A 20,285-nucleotide genomic window follows, 5' to 3' on the forward strand; every position below is an offset into this window, starting at 1 on the left:
TACTGGGGCCGCTACTGGGTGTTTGTAATTGCATTTGTAATTGTTAGGGATTTGTATGCATTTGTTATTCTTGTAAGACTTATTTAATTTATATTAATATTGTTTTGGACGTGCATTGTTTTAGCGTAGTACAATTTTATTTTGTCCTGTGTCTCACGTCATAGATTATTTATGAACACGCGGGCCTTAACGTGGTAAAACCATTGAGTTGGGAATATTAATCTAGAGGTCCAATCAAAACGTCGGATTTCAGTATTTCGCGAAAAAAGTTTTTAAAAAATTAGAATACTGCCGTCTGCTCCCAAATGACGAGAAAACTTTATCATTCTACCCGTGGCGCGTCTATCTCTCAATGGTTCGTTAAATAAGACGCGTTTTCCGGCAAAAAGAGGTTTTTTTCAAAAATAATGGATGGCGCCACGGGTCATACGATAACGTTTTATCGTGATTTTAGAGGAGGCAGCACATTCGTAATTTTCAAAAACTTGTTTCACGGGGAGCAGATTTGATTGGATCTCTAGATTAATATTCCCAACTCAATGGGTAAACTCGAGAGTTTATTCATATCACAGTAAATTTACCTTTTTAGTCGCGCTTGGTATACCACGCTCAACATCAACAAGTCCTAATTTTATTTAATTGAGTATACACTAGTCAAAAGTTTTCCATGATCAGTAGTGACAGGCAGAAAGAATAATAGAACAATCAATTGCTGAAGAGAAATGGAATTGTCCATCTGGTTTTGCCCATTGCCAGTGATATACTGTACAAATTATTATTCTGAAGAACGATAATTTTTTAGACTCGTATTTAGGGCATACACGTTTATACTGAATTCAGATAAAGCAAAACAGTATTCGTTTGGTTCCGCTTCTCTTTGATCCGTTTTCCTCAAACGCCTAATATACTTTCTCGGCGGTGTATTTAACTCCCAGCCTGGGATTTCATTTCGTCATTAAAATGCCGTTAATCGGAAACCTTTCCTTATGAAGCCCGAAACAACGAAGAAGCGAAAGCGATCCAATAGGCGATATTATAAAGTCAGATATGCTTGTTCAACTTGTTAAAATGGGATAACGAAATAGTACAGTTAAAGCCTACGGATGAATTCATAGGCTCTTTGGTGGGAAAGCTAATGGAAGCGTAGTGGAAGGTGGCCTTTCCCATCAAAACAAGAAGGCCACGTTACTTTATTATATCGCCTATTACGCTGGCCACGTAAACGAAGCGAAGCCATCTTAAAGGTAGGCGCTGGAGCAAAGTCATTAAATTCTATCCACGAATTGACTCGATGATTCTGAAAACTACAAATAAATCTGCGTTTGATTTTAAAATCCCTAAACTATTTAAAGCAAGTGGCGGCTCTATCATTGCCACCTGTATTATGAAAAGCCCCTGTTATTAGAGATGGCCATGAATCTATCCGAATCTTCGAAAAAAAGACTTTCGTGGAGAGCGTGGAGCCATCTATTAATGGGAACGGAAGCTAAAATTAAAAATAGCCAAACGATAACGTCAGAGAGCCATTGTAGATTATTATAGTTAGACAACTTATACTCTATTTAGTAATATTGTTTATAATTGTTGTAATTTATGTTATGGACCAATTTACAAACGATCCAATCAACGCGAGGGTTACCTATAAGTACCGCCTTTTTTATTTCGACGCTAGCGACATCTATTGAAAAAAGAATTACTTCACGTCGAGCCCCCCCCCATAGACATAATAAATGGATTAGACCCCCGCGGGGGAAAGCGGCCGGAAAACACCACCTACCGGAAACTATTAAAACTATAAAATGTCACGTGGCTTAACGAACTTAACGATGGCGTGCCAGGCAGGGTCGAGAATCATATGTTCTTTCTTAAAGAGTATATAACAATAAAAAAAGTCATGAATAAGTAGATTGATTTAATGGAAACGTATACGAAAGGTATGTAAGTGTTAATTATATATATATTAATATCTTTGGTTTAAAATTAATAATATTAACCAACAATTTTATATGAATAAGTCAAGGCTTAAGTAACATCTACGATATAAATTATAACAGAACTATAAAAATTAGGTTACACAGTGCTGGTGGATATTTAACTATAAGTTAGCAAAAAAGTAAGTTATTGGCCTTGAAATAATATTAATTTTGAAAGTTATGCCTAATAGCTTTTTCGTTCAATTTCAAATTTGTATCTCTAGCACGTTTGTGGAGTCTAAAGGCCTTTTCACACGAGCCAACTTTTTGATCCAACTAGATGAGTCAACTTGAGTTTAGTCAACTAGTTGGTTCGTGTGAATAAAAGTTCGAAGAGTTGATCCACCAAAAATGTACGTGAGAAAAAAATGGATCACTGATCCATTTTTGCTGACTCAGCATTTTGATTTAAAAAGTTGGCTCGTGTGAAAAGGACTTAACTTTGCTGTAGAAAAGAATAATCTTTTTAATTAAACTTATTCTGTGATGTTCTACGCCCACTTCGGAATCAAACATGTGTTCGGTAATAATAATAGTCAAAATTTAGGCCAGAGATTCCAACAGTAGACTGGTTTCATCCTTTTGGGGCTCATCAGTACTGTGTACGAACTCTGGCTTTACTCGGAAATCTGCCGATATCAGTAAACTAATATACATCCAATTATTGCATGGTGGTCGCTCAAATTTGAACAAGTAATTGTTAATGCTAGCGTCAAAGGTTAAATACCATTTACCTTTGAGTTTGACAGACAAAGGAATATAAAATGTTTGTCAACTTGTTCAGTACGACCGAAGGGAGAGGAACCATACACAGAAATTTTGAATCAATAAAACCTTCCAACCAATGGAATATAAAAAAAGTTCGAATGCTGAAATATAATAGTAATACATTTTCGAATTACATTGGGTTAAAAACTTTTTGCTATCATGATCTCAAAATGCAGGTAATAAAATGAATAGTTCTTTCTTTAAAATCGGGGGGCAAAAAATGGGGTTAGGGAAAGCATGTACCCGACGTGTCACGAACGACGTGATAAGCCGCGTTGGCCAGAAAAATTTTAAAACTCGACCAAATTTGACCAAATTCTTAGAAAACTTTCTAAGCGGCTTAGCGCGGTATTTCGATTTTTCGCCTGTTATAGTAGACTAGACGAGTAGTAAATGACGTTTTCGTGACGTGTCGGGACCCATCTCTAACAAGCTGGGCAAGCATAAAAAATTTATAGAAAGAACTATTATCTAAAACTACGAAATGTTTTCGTATTTTTCTGAAAACAATTTAGTACCAATAAATGTACTCACAATATATCACAATTACTAGTTATCCCGATCGAGAAAATTGAAAATTCAATTGCAAAAGCCAAAGAAGCTCCATTATAACAGATCACGCTTCCAAGGCGGGAGCTTAGTGCATTTCTTCTCGATTGGCTGATACTTATTATCAAAGAGTATTTGAGGATAGAAGTAAACAAAGTTCATTGTTTGACCGACTTCGTAGAGAACCAATTAGTTTCAAGAATTCACGAAAAGCTTCCGGGTGCTCAATGAAGATAAGATACGTAGGCTTGGGCCAACGTGCAAGTGAAGTTCAAGTGAACAGGACACCAAATAAATGTTTAAAATATAATGTGTTTGCAATTGCCGTATGTATGTCTGAGAGCAAATACAAATTTAAACTTGTTAAAATCTAGGAGCACCAAACCCACCAGCCCCACACAAGGAGAACGAAGCTAGCGTTGAAACACGGTAACGCAGTGTTGCGTACAACTTTCATTAGACGTGAAATATTTTTGCGCGCGTATTTATTTAAAATAGTAAAAAAAAACTAAATTTATGTTTAAAATAGATACTTTTCATGTTAGTAAGAGATTAAAATTGCGGATCAATACAAAATTGAATTAGGGTTACGGAGGGAGAAAAATATATTTCTTTTTGACGGTTGCTAGTACGTTTTTATTATTATTTTTTGCGCGTGCACACTTTTTTCAAAACCACTGTCAGCGCGTGCTCAGTATTTTCAATCTTTTTTACGTGACGCAGACAAAACATTATGTATTTTCTAATTATCTTTTTTTTGTAGGTTACGTTTGCAGTATTAAAATTACGTTAAATAAGCTAAATTTACAATACGGACAGAGTCAAATTTAGTAATAACTTAAAACAACTTTGAGTCTATTTTTGCTTTTTGGGGAATATATTTTTACAAGACGAGCCTTTTAGACAATTTCTGAGTTTTTCCCTTCTGACCCCTTACAAAAATATTCCTTTAGTTTCTTAAGAAAAAAAAGGGAATTTTTTTTAGAAATTCTTAAGGAAAAATCATGGGAATCCTTGGTAAATTTGGCACCTTTTTCCCAACATCGTTCTTAAGAGTTTCTTTGGAACAATTCCTTTAGGATTTCATTGCACCAAATCCTTAAGGAGTTCTTAAGAACAAATGCGTAAGAATTTCTTAGGATAATGTTTCTTAAGAATTTAGGGTCAAATTTTCTTTAGAATGTTAAGAATAATTTTTCTTTATATTTTACAGAATAACTTCTTAAGAATAATTCTTAAGATTGCCAAAGAGTATTTCCTTTAGAGATAACTTGAACAAAAGCCTTTTATTTTATTTTAGTTTGCTTATACTTCGATTTTCCATTTACATTCATTCTTCGTACATTTTCTACCTTTTCTACTACCTTTTCAGAGATTCTAACCCAAAATCGGTTTCTCCCATTTGAGGCTTATCAACACTCTGAAGGAATTCCGTCTTGGCGTGGAAGAAGCGGCCGATATCAGTTAAACAATATACATCAGAGATAACTGAGTGTGTATACCGATATGAGGTCCCGCGGGGGGGGGGTGAAACAGACCCCCTTTGGGGGTAAGCATTCCCTTCCCGACAGCCCCCCATTTGCGAGCATATTCTGCAGGTCAAAAGGTCAACTACGGATAGCTGGAGGCACCCCATTTTAGGGCAATAGGTCAGCTGATTTACGACGTTATAAACCCGAGTAACTTACCTAAGGGTCCTTGTAAAAGCCTATCCGTCATAGTGAATGTCTGGCCTAGGGCACCTGTCTTTCGTGGTGGTAATAAATAGTTCAATTGTGTTTTCGCCGACAAACACTTTCGCGCAAAGCTGTCCCCCCTAGGGCATCTTTCTCCAGGTGCGCGTGGCGGTAATAAATATTTCGATTGTGTTTTCGCCGACAAACACTATCCGCCGCCAAACACTTTCCCCATTATTTTCCAACACTTTCGCTGTCTTACGGCCCTAAGGGGTAAAGGGTAGCTTGCCCGTAAAATAGCCACAGCCGGTGTCCTCGCTAAAAGTGTTGGGTAAAAAAAAAGAGCCGAGTGTATACAAATTATAAGGTTTTATTTATATATTTGGGGTGGGCAAGCAGTCCCCCCATTGGTATACCGATACCGCCCATTTGCGTTCATTTTCGGTAGGTCAATAGGGTCAAATGATTTATCGATAGTTGGAGGATCTCCCCTTTAGCGTCCCTATTCGGTAGGGGTGGTGGAATCATCTGACATGATATTATGCAAACAGCCAGTAACCATAAACCCGAGTAATTGGCCTATTTACCTATAGGTCAATAGGTCCCTCATTATTTCTCAACCACTTGTCAAAAACCTATCCGTCTTAGGGAATGTCCCCCTACGGCATCTGTCAAACACTTTTCTCCACGTGCGAGTGGTGTTATGTAATAAATCCAAATAGTTCAATGGGTCGAGCCTTTTGTGTTTTCGCCGACAAACACTTTCCCCGTGTAACATTATTTTCAAACACTTTAACGATGCGCAAAGCTATCCGTCTTACGGAATATCGGCCCTAAGGGGTAAAGGGTAGCTAGAGAATGGCCCTTACCCCCAGCGCGTAAAATAGACACAGCGGGTGTCCCCTCTCGCTAGCTAAAAGTGTCGTTTTGAAAAAAAAAGAGCCGAGTGTATTATAAAAACGGTTAATTTTTCTACGACATTCTATGGTTTGTAGAGACCATGGCGAATAAATTGAAAAAGTGCCCCCCCCCCCCCCCCAACTTTTTACATCGGGTGGGGATTCTTCGCGCTAAAATGGTTATAACAAACGATTGTTCCCACCAAAAATGTAAAATCCATCTCCGCTGTTCTCGGATGAGGACGTAGCCATGTAAGTTTTATCATTTTTATATTTTTAGCTTGGTGATCTATTCCAAAATTAAATGGTAACCCTGTATGCGTAACAATTTCAATATGCAAGATACTCGAGAATGTTAAAATAGTCTATATTTAAATTTAAAGTGCGAAAACTATATTTGTATAGTCGAAATGTATTTTACCGTATTAAAAGCAGAATTCATCTTTCTGACAAGAGTCTTACCCATCATACATACACCATCTAATCTGGAATCTATGTTTAACAATTGGAGGAATTCGTGTTTACGATAGGTTCTTTTTAAACGTAACTTAGTACATTAATTGAGTATTTTGAAATATTTTAATATCGGAATTTTTTTGATGTATTAAAAGTAGAGTTAAGATGCTTTTATAATATTTTCTATGTATTTGCATATCTGAACTTGCGGTTCAATTTTGGGTAGATGGACCACTTACACGCTAATGATATTAAAATGAAGTTTAAAAATATTTCCATTTGAACGAGTCCCTCTTTTTATATCCGCAAAGTACTGAACGATTCTATCTTATGGATTAAAATAGTTCTAACAATCATATCTATTAGTACAATTACAACATTTGAGAAAGACACTTTTCCCATTGTGAAAGTGGAATCCAAAATAAGAATCACTTCAATTTAAAACGCACTTTAAATTTAAGTATAGACTATTTTACCATTCTCGAGTAACTTTTTTTTTCTTTTAAAGCTGAAGAAATATTAGAAACGACATCAGTGATCAATTAATTGTTTCTGAGTATGACAGACGATTTTTGATATTAAAGAGTCATTTTTCAAAAGTAAGATTGTTTTCGGTTATTTTTTTAAAGCTAGCTTAGAAATCACATTATTTTTAAATATAATTATTTAGTTGTAATGTTAATTCTTAATTACTGGTAGCCTTCACTAGAAACTATTATGATAATTATATATGAATTTATAACCAAGCGTGTATTTACCACTAGTGAATGCAATATCAGTCGAAGAATTGAAGAAAGACGGAATCACGTCATTATTAAGAACTGGTGACTACTTTTGTATATATTGTGACGGTTCAGTTTTTCATGTTCCAACTGTCGGAGGGCTAGCATGGTACTGTGACGGATACTCAATCTGTTTGAAGTAACGTAAAGCTGTTAATTTCCAATCTAAAAGAATTCTAAGTATAAGAATTTCACCAGGTGTATTAAAAGCGTTACCACGCATATATTTGTGTTTAAATTGTGATATGTTAGGGACTAAGAGAGCAGCCAATTTGTCATATTGCGAAGTAACTGGTGGATGTTATGTATTTCCAAAAATTAAAAAATAATAATAGTATGTGTGTTTTCTATTATTTTTCCACCTATATTTCGCGTATTGAAAGCTATTTTAACGTATTGAACGTAGAGTCAGGGGTTTTTATAGTATTTTACTACCTATATTTACATTTTGGAAAGCTATTTAAACGTATTGAACGTAAAGAGTATTTTGCAATATTTATGGTAATAAAAGGTAATTATTGTAGAAAATAAAAGATATTTTAATTAAAACATTTCGGTGATCTATTCCAAAATTAAATGGTAACCCCGTATGCGTAACAATTTCAATATGCAAGATACTCGAGAATGGTAAAATAGTCTATATTTAAAGTTAAAATGCGAAAACTATATTTGTAGTGTTCAATTTAAAAGAAAATTACTTCAGCTTTTAAATAAGATTTTTTTTGTATCTACCCTATATCATTTACATATTATTTTTTATTCTAATTTAACCATCACTTTAAAAACTTTGCACGTCTGAATAGCTGTGTAGAGTACTATTAACAGAGAGAAATATTTCTGGGTTCAGTTAATGTGATGATTCGAGTGAAACATTTGCATATGTTAAAGTTATTGGATTGAAGGAAACTTCAGTGTTTTCAGGGTGATAATTAAGGGAAGTTGCCTTACAATATAGTTGAAAATTATCTTTTTAAGTCTGTGTTCACCTATTGAATATGTTAGGAAGTGAAATAATTTCATTTAGCAAGCTTTTTATTAAATTTTATTTTGAAATTTTGGTATCCACCCTGTATCATATATTTAAAAAGTTCAAGCTTTTTTTTCAAATTAATTTTAAACTTATCTTCAAACCAGCTTCCCTACACATAACTGAACCAAGAAATATTTATCTACGTTATTAGTTCTCTACACAACTATTCTGACTTGCACAAGGTTTTTAAAGTGATGGTTAAATTAGTATTAAAAAAAAATTCAGGTTTTATATAACTGATATAGGGTGGATCCAAAAAAAAGTAATTTTTTAAAATTGAACACCATCTCTTCTGAATACCTGTGTTGGTTAATTCTAAGGTGGTTACATATTTTTTTCGATTCAATAATTGTAATTCTGGGGGGAAAAAATTGCATGTAATAAAGTTATCGCATTAAAAAACTTACTACTATCTCGTACGAGATAGTAGTAAGTTTTTTAATTTCTTCAAATTTGTTTAGGATTTAGCTATATTATCCCTTTTAATTATGGACTAATCTACTTTTTCGCGTATTTTATCTAACTACAGGAACTACCTGTATTTTAAATACCTTAACGCGTCTTCAGTTTTTTACTGTAAATACCTAGTAATATGTATTGAACAAACATGTACATATTTAACATTTCTACCATAGAAACTACATGGCTGTCCTTTATTACAAATATCTGAAACAAACCTCTAATATCTACTATAAACAAATAGTAATACGTACTGAAAATTTAAGTATATGTTACAATACAACGATAAATAATACATGAAGCCCCTGTATTTTCAATACTTAAAAACATCCTGTAATTTATACTGTAAAACAAATTGTAATATATACTGAAAATGTATTTTATATATTACTATTCAACGATAAATACTACATGAAGCCCCTACATTTTAAATACCTAAAAACATCCTGTAATTTATACTGTAAATATTTCTTGAATATAGTAATTTAAACAGTACAGTACTGTATTAAAAAAAATACAGAACGGGTGCTCTAAAATATTTCTGTAAATTCTACAGTTTTTTCTCTCAGTGCACTGTTGGAATCTCTGGAATTTTGAATTTTTATATAGTTCTTAACGTTAGATTTTCAATCGGAAACCCGAGCATAAACGTTGTCTGCTGTATAGCGACCGCCATGCAATAATAGGTGAATAACTTCACTATAAATCTCAATGGATTGCTCACTGGATGTATATTAGTTTAATGATATCCGTAGCTTCTTCAGAGTAAAGACGGAGTTCCTACACAGTGTTGATTAGCCTCAATTTGTGGTAACGGTCTGCGGTTTGATTGTCTGACTGAAATATTAACTCTGAATATATTTCTTAACGTTAGAGCTTCAAATAGAGGCTTGAGCCTAAAAGCTGTCTGCTGTATAGCGACCGTCATGCTATAGAAGGTGAATAACATTGCTGTAAAATTCAATGCATCGCTCACAAATAGGGCACCCTGGGTGTGTAATGGTTAGCAACATTGGGAATGGTGGAATAAGTACCTTCACGACTGAATATATATAAAATTTCTGATGGAGTAATCCAGTTCTTTGGGTCAAAAATATATATTTGGCTCTTTTAATTGGGCCACTTATTCAATCAACCCTTTTAATTGGGTATTTTAAACTACCAAGATATTTGAGTTAAATTAAAAATTTAAGCTTAAAATTTGGGCTATTTTGAATATAACCCATTTTTTGGGTTACAATTTTATTACCCAAAATTTTGGGTAATTTTAGATTGATCCACATTTGGGTAATACTTTTTGCCCAATTTAGGTATTTTAAGGTTTGCCCAACTTCTTGGATAGGTGCAATAGTGACCATAGTTTTGGGTAAAATTTACCCATTTTCGGTACCATTTGACCCAACCTTTTTAAGAGTGAAGGAAATATATGTTTGGGTTTTTTGAGGGAAATCTACAGAAAACATTCGTAGGAAAATATACTGTTGCGATTTCTGAAGGAAAACATCAAAGAATATTTTCAAAGAAATATACCTTACGAATTTCCAAGGGAAAACGTCGGAAAATATTCGTAAGAAAATATGCCTTATGAATTTCCAAGGGATAACTTCGGAAAATATTAGTAAGAAAATATACCTTACGAATTTTCAAGGGAAAACGTCAGAAAATATTCGTAAGAAAATATGACTTACGAATTTTCAAGGGAAAACGTCAGAAAATATTCGTAAGAAAATATGCCTTACGAATTTCCCTTAGAATGTTTTTGTAAGGGACGGCAACAGGCGCTGAAGCGTCTAACCAATGAAAACTGCACGCAAGAAAATGCACGACATTTGGCAGGTTGCGTTCTCCTTGTTTGGGGTGCTGTGTTTGTTGCTCCTACTTAAAATGTTCCCAACTTTCATAGGAACTCACCACGGTCTAGAATAATTTATTATACCTCATGCACGATTTGGAAACCCATGGGTAAAGCCCAGTTCACACTATACAATTAATTGGGCCACTTAATTGAAACCAACTAATTGTAAGCAAGAAAATTGTACAGTGTGAACAGAAAAAGTTGGAACAATGGTTACAATTTTTCTGTTCACACTATTCAATTTTCTTGCTTACAATTAGTTGGTTTCAATTAAATGGCCCAATTTATTGTATAGTGTTAACTGGGCTTTAGTCGCAGTTTTCGGGGTCGCAGCTAGAACCAATACAAAAGGTTCTGAAATAATAAATTATTATTTGAAAAGAAAATGAAACGAAACGGTATAATATTACTTTAATTCCTTTAATATATTCTGATACACCAATTCAGGCGCCAATGGTGACAGCGTGAAGTCATTGTGCGTGAATTTCATACCGGGTGGGGCCGCCACGACGTAATCGCCTACAATACTTTTAAGTTTTCTTCGAACGACGTCAATCATTTTTGGAGTTGCTAATTGGTCGTCTTTACTCGACATGATGACGATCGGGGCCGACACTTGGTCCAAATCATACTTCGGCGGATCTACCTAGAACATTTATTGAAATCGTTAGGGTACTTCGCACGTTCCTATTATATTATCTTCACATCAAATCTAAATTTATTCAAATCTAAAAATTAGATTCGCTCTAACTAATTAACGCCAAGGCATATCCAAGAAAATCTCTTGAAATTCACCCAAAAGGTCTTCTCGAGGGGCTGACCTCTATCCGTAATCGGTGTACAAGCTCGTACTAAAGTGATAACGTAATCGATTACAGATTTAGCACTACCAAAGGCTGTACTCGCTGTATTCGGTGTCTCGAGTCTTCTACGCGCTCTTCCAAAGGCTGTACTCACTGTACAGAATTTAAGGAAGTGGTTAGCCCCTCGAGTCTTCTACGTCCAGTTCATGTCGTTTGCAAAAACAGTTTGTATTTAGAATTCGGGGAGGCGACTCACTGGTAATGTGCCGTTGGAGGTTAATGGACCATTTGCTCTTGTTAACCCCGACATTCGAGAACTTGCAATCTCAGCGCAGAATGATTTGTTCCGAGTTTTCACTCAGGAGACTACCCGAGGTGATAATCACCGATTTTGTTGAAACTAGGTTTCAATGAGAAAATATACGTACCGTGTTGTCAAGAACATTTTCGGTTGCCATGGCAAAACTAATGCCCATTGCAACTTTTCCCTTGGTGAAATTTCATGTTACCATAAGGTCTACATACCCACTTAGTTTCAAGAAAATCGGTGATTATCACCTCGGGTAGTCTCCTCGTCAGTGCTACAAGTTGGGATCGAACCCGGCTCCTATAAAGAAGGGGCCTATTTCTCATTTAGAATTGGGGCCTAATTTTTCTAGCTACGTCACTGGCTTTACAAAAGTACCTATATTTATTTTAGGGTGGGTTGATGTATCAGGATAGGCGTAGGAATTGAACATAAATTAATATTTTGTAGGGTAGTAACGTTGGTTTCATAATGTTTTAAAATCGCTAATATATAATCAGGCGCTAATACATAAATGAAAATAGGCAGTGGGTTTTCTGCCAGAAAATTAAATAAAATTGGCACTTACGCGCACAGCAGTTAAAACCAAATTATATCGCAAAAAATTACTGTAAGTAACCGAATGATTTTCGAAAATCAGTAATCAGTGTATACATATTTTACGAGTGACTATACCCTTCGATGGTCTCTATTTGTCCAATTTGATTATTCTTTTCTTCATCGATATTTGATATTGTACAAATATTTACCTGTCCGTAGCGTCGTTTATTTTCTTGAGGTCCGTAATCGAAGTGTTGTAGTTGGTTCGCATAAAAAAACTAAAGTTGACAAACAAAAACAAAAAGCTTTTTAAATTATCAGCAATTTAAAAGCAACGTTTTCTGTGAACTACCAGCGCAGCATCCAACTGGCCTAGTTCAGAACTGATGGTAAGAGCCACAACCCTCCCAACAGGATCAAATAGCTTGCTTAAATATTAATAAGAATGCTTAAAGGCCGAGAAGAGAGATTCTATTTTCTCGTGCGCGAATTGTGACCCCCGAAAAACTGAACTTGTTGATTTCTTGAGGAATGACAGCGGGGACAACTTGACCGACGGCTCACGCCGTTTTTGAATAGAATATTGATAGTGAGCATCTCTTAATCTGTCAGAGCTGTCAAGCAAGTCGTCAGAGCTGTCAAGCAAGTGGTCAGAGCTGTCAAGCAAGTGGCCAGAGCTGTCAAGCAAGTGGTCAGAGCTGTCAAACAAGTGGCCAGAGCTGTCAGGCAAGTGGTCAGAGCTGTCAAACAAGTGGTCAGAGCTGTCAAGCAAGTGGTCAAAGCTGTCAAGCAAGTGGTCAGAGCTGTCAAGCAAGTGGTCAGAGCTGTCAAACAAGTGGTCAAAGCAGTCAAGCAAGTGGTCAGAGCTGTCAAGCAAGTGGTCAGAGCTGTCAAGCAAGTGGTCAGAGCTGTCAAGCAAGTGATCAGAGCTGTCAAGCAATTGGTCAGAGCTGTCAAACAAGTGGTCAGAGCTGTCAAGCAAGTGGTCAAAGCTGTCAAGCAAGTGGTCAGAGCTGTCAAGCAAGTGGTCAGAGCTGTCAAGCAAGTGGTCAGAGCTGTCAAGCAAGTGATCAGAGCTGTCAAGCAATTGGTCAGAGCTGTCAAACAAGTGGTCAGAGCTGTCAAGCAAGTGGTCAAAGCTGTCAAGCAAGTGGTCAGAGCTGTCAAGCAAGTGGTCAGAGCTGTCAAGCAAGTGGTCAGAGCTGTCAAGTAAGTGGTCAGAGCTGTCAAGCAATTGGTCAGAGCTGTCAAGCAAGTGATCAGAGCTGTCAAGCAAGTGGTCAGAGCTGCCAAGCAAGTGGTCAGAGCTCTCAAGTAAGTGATCAGAGCTGTCAAGCAAGTGGTCAGAGCTGTCAAACAAGTGGTCAGAGCTGTCAAGCAAGTGGTCAGAGCTGTCAAGCAAGTGGTCAGAGCTGTCAAGCAAGTGGTCAGAGCTGTCAAGCAAGTGGTCAGAGCTGTCAAGCAAGTGGTCAGAGCTGTCAAGCAGGTGGTCAGAGCTGTCAAGCAAGTGGTCAAAGCTGTCAAGCAAGTGATCAGAGCTGTCAAGCAAGTGGTCAGAGCTGTCAAGTAAGTGGTCAGAGCTGTCAAGTAAGTGGTCAGAGCTGTCAAGCAAGGGGTCAGAGCTGTCAAGCAAGTGGTCAGAGCTGTCAAGTAAGTGGTCAGAGCTGTCAAGTAAGTGGTCAGAGCTGTCAAGCAAGTGGTCAGAGCTGTCAAGCAAGTGATCAGAGCTGTCAAGTAAGTGGTCAGAGCTGTCAAGTAAGTGGTCAGAGCTGTCAAGCAAGTGGTCAGAGCTGTCAAGTAAGTGGTCATAGCTGTCAAGCAAGTGATCAGAGCTGTCAAGCAAGTGGTCAGAGCTGTCAAACAAGTGGTCAGAGCTGTCAAACAAGTGGTCAGAGCTGTCAAGCAAGTGGTCAAAGCTGTCAAGCAAGTGGTCAGAGCTGTCAAGCAAGTGGTCAGAGCTGTCAAGTAAGTGGTTAGAGCTGTCAAGCAAGGGGTCAGAGCTGTCAAGTAAGTTGTCAGAGACGTCAAGTAAGTTGTCACTCGTCAAAAAATAAGTACAGGATGAGAGGGGTGGAAATTCGCTCTCTTCTCGGAGTTTAATATTCCTGCTAAATACTAATCCGTAATAAATCGTCAATTGTCAAATTCTACACAGTGGAGTTCCAAAGTGCTTACACAAAAGGTTCAGAATCACCCTAATCTAATCTCTTCCATCCTGCTCTGAATAGTCCAAAAACCCAATTAAGTGGTTTCTTTTCGCCTGTTCTCGGACTAAAAGTGTACACTTTTTACGATCAAAAGTTTTACTCGCCTGTTCCGGGGATGATATTTACTCTGCCCCATAAACTGTTTGCATGTTCCGGAGTATTAGGAATACAATTTCTACGCCTCCTGAAAGGCAGTTACGGATAAACTCGTCTGCTTATCAGTGGCGTAGCCAGAAATTTGTTTCGGGGGGGGGGGCACACCATTGAAAAAAAGTAAAAAAACAAAATTATTTGTACGTACGACCATACGTTTCGGGGGGGGCATGTTCCCCCTGTGCCCCCCACTAGCTACGCCACTGCTGCTTATCAAGAACAAGAGGAAAGTGTTTACCTACCCAGGTAAACTGTCTCTACATCGAATAAGCACTTGGAAGTATTATTTTAGTGGTGGTACTCACTTGCGCGCTATGTATGACGACGTACGCCGACGTCCCAGTGGGCCATAAAGTGTAATACACTGGAATTCGGTCCTGCGAAAACAAATTAACAACACTGGAATAAAAATGGACGTTCTTATCAACATTTACTAAGGGAGTTCTGCGTTGCCAAATGTCCGTTTTCAGCGACGTAGATATTTGGATTCGCGGTTGAAAATTGGACATTGCAAGTCTAATCTTAATAACCTAATACCTTCTGCAGATGAACATCGATTTCGATCTATTTCAAGTCATGATAGTTAATGTCTAGATTTAGCTGCTCCGGAATAAAAATTAACTTTGATTAACAGAATCTTGTGTAACCCGGTTTCATCTACTGATGATATAAGTTTATGTCCAAATTTTAGTTTATTAGCAATTTAAATCCCCAAAAATATATTTTAATTTTAACTTACTTTATCACATAATTATATTTAATTTACTTTATACCATAATTATATTTAATTTACTTTATAACATAATTATATTTAATTTACTTTATACCATAATTATATTTAATTTACTTTATCACATAATTATATTTAATTTGCTTTATGACATAATTATATTTAATTTACTTTATCACATAATTATATTTAATTTACTTTATCACATTATTATATTTAATTTACTTTATCACATAATTATATTTAATTTACTTTATCACATTATTATATTTAATTTACTTTATCACATAATTATATTTAATTTACTTTATCACATAATTATATTTAATTTACTTTATCACATAATTATATTTAATTTGCTTTATGACATAATTATATTTAATTTACTTTATCACATAATTATATTTAATTTACTTCAAAACATAATTTAATTCACTTTATAACATAGTTTAATTTAATTCACTTTATAACATAATTTAATTTAATTTTACTTCAAAACATAATTTAATTCACTTTATAACATAATTTAATTTTACTTCAAAACATAATTTAATTCACTTTATAACATAATTTAATTTTACTTCAAAACATAATTTAATTGAATTTATAGCATATTTAGTTTATATCTAAGATATTAATGAATACATTTTTGTGTGCACATTTTTGAAACATTCGATCCCAGTTTTCAATTATTTTGTAAATTTACGTTTTAGGTATTATTAAGTGTTGATTATAAAAAAACGAATAAAAATAAGAAAAACTGGTCAGAGATTTGAAATATACAGTTCTGTGTTTACCTGAAATATAGCGTCGTAAGAACCGTAATTGGGTTTCACAAATGAGCAAATGAACGCGGTCATAAATTCCTTTTCGCAGAAGTCGGTCGTTTCAATGGTTTCGTAGTAGGATCTGGGTGTCGGAAATAGAGCAGCTGTTGGCTCGAACGCAGATAGAAATTCCTTAAATACAAAAGAGAAAAATTAAATAAATAATGATTTATTTATTTAAAACACGACAAGCAACTAATATTGCAAATTCAAAACTTCAACGTGTAAAAAACATTTCTTTATTTTAGTATTTTTTTTTTAAATAACAACGGTATTTTCCTTCTTAGGTCATAAAATGCATTACCTAAATATGAAATTTACGTCCGCCATCTTGAATCCAATATGGTGGATTTAGAATTTTACCCCGCAAATGAAATCACGTGAATAATAATATTTTCTTACTTATAATAATTAAAATTATTGGTATACAATTTTTATACCAACATATACAATCCACCGTTATGAATCCAAGATGGATTCTAAAGGTAAATGGAGCATTTTGTTTTCTGAAAATCTATTGGATCGACACATACGAATTAATCCGCGACATCTTGAATGTAAAATGGCAGTCATTTTACTAAAGGAAATTTTGAATTAAATTTGTTTGCGAGAAATCAAATTGGATAGAAAAACAAACTTAGAAGGTAGTTAATATTCTTAAATATTCGAGCGCCTTCCTTTTTCAAAACTCTCATTCAAGAGTACACAATGCGCTTTACTCGCTTACGAAACTTACCTTTTCAGCCTTTGCATCGGCGAGCGGTTGTATTTCAAATGGCCCGTCAAAACTATCGCTCACAAGAAGAACTGGGCACAACAGAATCACTTTCTTTACCTGCCAAAAATAGAAGATAATATAATATTCTAAGTCATTTGTTATAGATAAATTGTTAACACAGTCGTGGATTAAGAAATAATCTTGGTATGCTTAAGAATAGTAGCTAATAAGAACCACCTATGAATTGCTATGCAAAGAAAAGTAAAACACGTGAACAGGTAGAAATGTCCATAAACAAATTTAAAGAAATTACGAAACTTTCGAGTCACTCGTACCTAAGAGCAACAAACACAAAGGGAACGCCACTAGCCTTTAAATACGCTAACGCAGTATTGTGTACTAATTTCATTGGACGAGCCTTTTCGCTGAACGTTTTACGGGCGGGGGGGGGGGAAGACAATTTCTGAATTTTCCCCTTCTGACGCTAGCAGGCGCTAAAGCGTCTAACAAATGAAAATTGTACGTAAGAAAATGCACGATTATGATGGGCTGCGTTCTCCTTGTGTGGGGGGCTGTGTTTGTTGCTCCTAGTTCGTACCAACAGGTGTATCTTTTTAACTTAATTCGTGTTTCCGCTTCTACCCAACGTGTGTGCAAATTATTAATGATTAGGCTTAGATTATCTTTACGGAATGTTAAATGCATGCAAGATTCCCTGCACGGTCCTGAAGAGATGAGCCCTAAATAGGGCGAAACCGGTCTACCGTTGGAGATTCAGACTAATTTATTTACTTTTTAAATAGTTTTTGACTAGAAGATATTTGTAAGGTAGAAGGGGGCGATAAGAGTTGAAAGGGGTGCTAAAATAGCTAAGCCTTAATGTCCCGGAGCTTTCCACAAGATAAAAGGGCCCCGATACGACGATAGGGCAAAGCAGTGTTCCGAAGTGGTAACAAGAGTGAAAATGAATTTTCGTGGTATAGATACATGTAGTGTAGCGTAGAGGCCTGCGCCGATCTGATATGGGTCGGCGGCGGCGTTTGACCCAAAATGACCGGCGGTGGCGGCGTATGCCGGCGTTTGTATACATTTTAGAGCTATTTCTTGTAGCGACAATTTAAAAAACACGCGACCAGAATGGCACGGGCAAATACCGACTCGTACTAGTCCTTCCATGGACTAATTAATGTACTTCGCACAGGGACGCCCCGTTCCCGAATATTTGCTTCGGGCGATTGTTAAATGTGTGCTCTGGCGGCGGAGTTAGGAACTAACTAACTAATGGTAACCGGGGAAGAAGGAAAAGGGGTGAGGGGAGGGAAACTACAAATGTAGCTATGTACAGTAACTATTTGCCACTGGCATGACCATTTTCAAAATAGTGGGTTTTGAGGACCATGGAGCAAAGTCAGGGCTCCCAATGAATATGAAACAAAAACTTCCGGATGGTAGTTAATTCGCCATTGTTTAAGGACGTATTCGTAGCTTTCTCGTGGCTGTGTCTTGTCTTCGTTGCCATAGTAGCGAGTTTATGCCAGCCATGACTTTAAGACGCACATGGTGGTCACGTGTTTATTTTGCTAGATCGCGTGGCGTTTTGCCCGTCGGTTTTTCTTTGTGGTCTGTGACGTGAAATAATGTCACGGAGGCCATTTCAAGGCGGGACTTAGCTACGAAGTATGCCTGCGACGCTACGAGCAAGTATCCATTTAGGATTATTTGTCTAAATCCTGACTATAGGTGATCACTTGAGGGTCGTTCCTTGCCGTGGTAAGGGGGCTAGCGCGGGTTGGGGCTAAGCTGACGGGGACTGGTGGGTCTTCGAACGCCAGAAACCGGATGTGTTTCCCCAACCCCAGACTAAACGCGACCCAGTTTTCCCAAATGGTCACGCCTTGCATGGTGGGGAGCTTAAGGTGGTTGTTGACACAAAGGGCCGTTGGCGCAGTTGATTTATCCTGTGACCAGCTCGTCCCGGCGGAGAGACCCCGACCGAAGTGACTGATCCCCCTAACGGTTACACCTTGATGGTGGGGGGCTTAAGGGAATTGTTTGACGTGCGGGCTATGCTGGGTTAAGGTCTCCTATACCAGATTGGTCGTGCTTAGATTCCTAACCGATAGTAACCACCCTCTGTCGAGGTTTCAGGTCCTGACTATGGCCTGTTTAAAACTAGTCCCATCTGTTTGCCGTGGACGGCGACCTGTAAGCCATGCGATGGGAGTCCTGGAGGTTGAGTTTGTTGACATACTGCGGTTAGTTTTCAGACAACACGCCTCTTCGGTCCTTGAGTGTAGTTAGACAGGAGGTCTACGCTAGTCCGACGTAGATCAATCGGCTCCTATACGGGGATTGTAGTCCCCGGTAGGGAGGACTAACTGGGCATCGTGATACTGCTAGTTATCCGTGCCTGGGTATATCTCTCTCATATCACTTATCTTGCTTGCAAGATACCCATGTTGGGCTCCGTGGTGGGCGGTGAGTGGGGTAGATGAAATGTTTTGTTTTTCTTTATGGCTACCGAAAACAACTACCTTGAAACTGGATTCCTCGAGTTTCAAGAAATTTCCGATTCGGAAGACACTGTCTTCCAGAGGTCCAAGCGACCTCGAAATGACTTTCCAGAGGTAGAAGAGGCGGTTAAAGAGAGTGTCGAAGCTACACTCGCTAGGGAATTCCTCGCCCTAGATAGAGTCCTTTGCAACAAGGACAATAAAGTGCAAATGGCAGTTGCACAGAAGATCAGGACGGTCTTCAAAGCGGTGGAGACCATGGTATACACCAGTCACCTGGAACTTGCTAGGGTGCAGGGTGCTTTTGAACAACTTAATGAGACTGTGAAAGATCTCAGAAAGCAGAAAATGAGCTTCGCTACTGTTGCAGCCAGTAATGTAAGTTCAAAGGTTCCTGAAATTACCAAGGGCAGGAAAAAGTCCACCGTTAAGAAAGGGGGACCGAAGGTTCCGCCAAGGGGAAAAAATGTGGTACTGCTCTATCCCACAGAGCAAGGTGAGACTTCTAATGCTCTCAAGAAGAGATTAGAGAAGGAGGTTGATCCCTCCAAACTGCAAATAAGTGTTCAGAGTGTCCGGTCCTGTAGGAATGAGGGTCTGGTGGTACAGGTCAAAACCGCTGAGGATATGGAGAAGCTGAAGAGGGGAATCAGCGATTGTGCTGCCTTGGCAGACAAAGTTAGTGTTAGAGCTCCAAAGCTCAACAACCCTAGGGTTATCCTTTACGGTGTTGATGAGGACATCGTAAAGGAAGAAATTGTTGCTAAGCTTATAAGCAGCAATAAGCTCTCCTGCAAGGAGACGGATATTGTCCCTAAGTTCTCGCTGAGGAACAGGAAGGGTGGTGTTAACTGGGTGCTGGAGGGGCCTCCAGCCCTGCTTAATTCGTGGAAGGCGAAAAAGAAGCTCAATTTGGGCTACTCTGTGGTTGGAGTCAAAAGTTATGTGTATCTTCCAAGATGCTTTAAGTGCATGAAGATTGGACACATAGAAGGTGGGTGCATTGAGAATAGAAGGTATTGTTCCCTATGCTCAGAGGA

The 20,285-nt window shown here is 37.4% G+C and overlaps 1 protein-coding gene across 1 annotated transcript; it reads right to left on the reverse strand.

The window, feature by feature from the left end:
* Positions 1-10,755: 10,755 nt before the first annotated feature.
* LOC149959850 (gastric triacylglycerol lipase-like) lies at positions 10,756-19,190 on the reverse strand. Its single transcript, XM_090167398.1, has 7 exons — positions 19,176-19,190; positions 16,751-16,849; positions 15,985-16,146; positions 14,763-14,834; positions 12,307-12,375; positions 10,858-11,093; positions 10,756-10,780 (listed from the first exon to the last, which is right to left on the reverse strand). The coding sequence occupies exons 1-7, from the start codon at positions 19,188-19,190 to the stop codon at positions 10,756-10,758; spliced, it is 678 nt and encodes a 225-aa protein (XP_090023524.1).
* Between the last annotated feature and the right edge of the window lie 1,095 nt (positions 19,191-20,285).

The sequence above is a fragment of the Leiobunum rupestre genome, chromosome 2, assembly GCF_980474605.1.
Source record: "Leiobunum rupestre chromosome 2, qqLeiRupe1.1.hap1, whole genome shotgun sequence".
NCBI classification, from domain to species: Eukaryota; Metazoa; Arthropoda; class Arachnida; order Opiliones; family Sclerosomatidae; genus Leiobunum; species Leiobunum rupestre.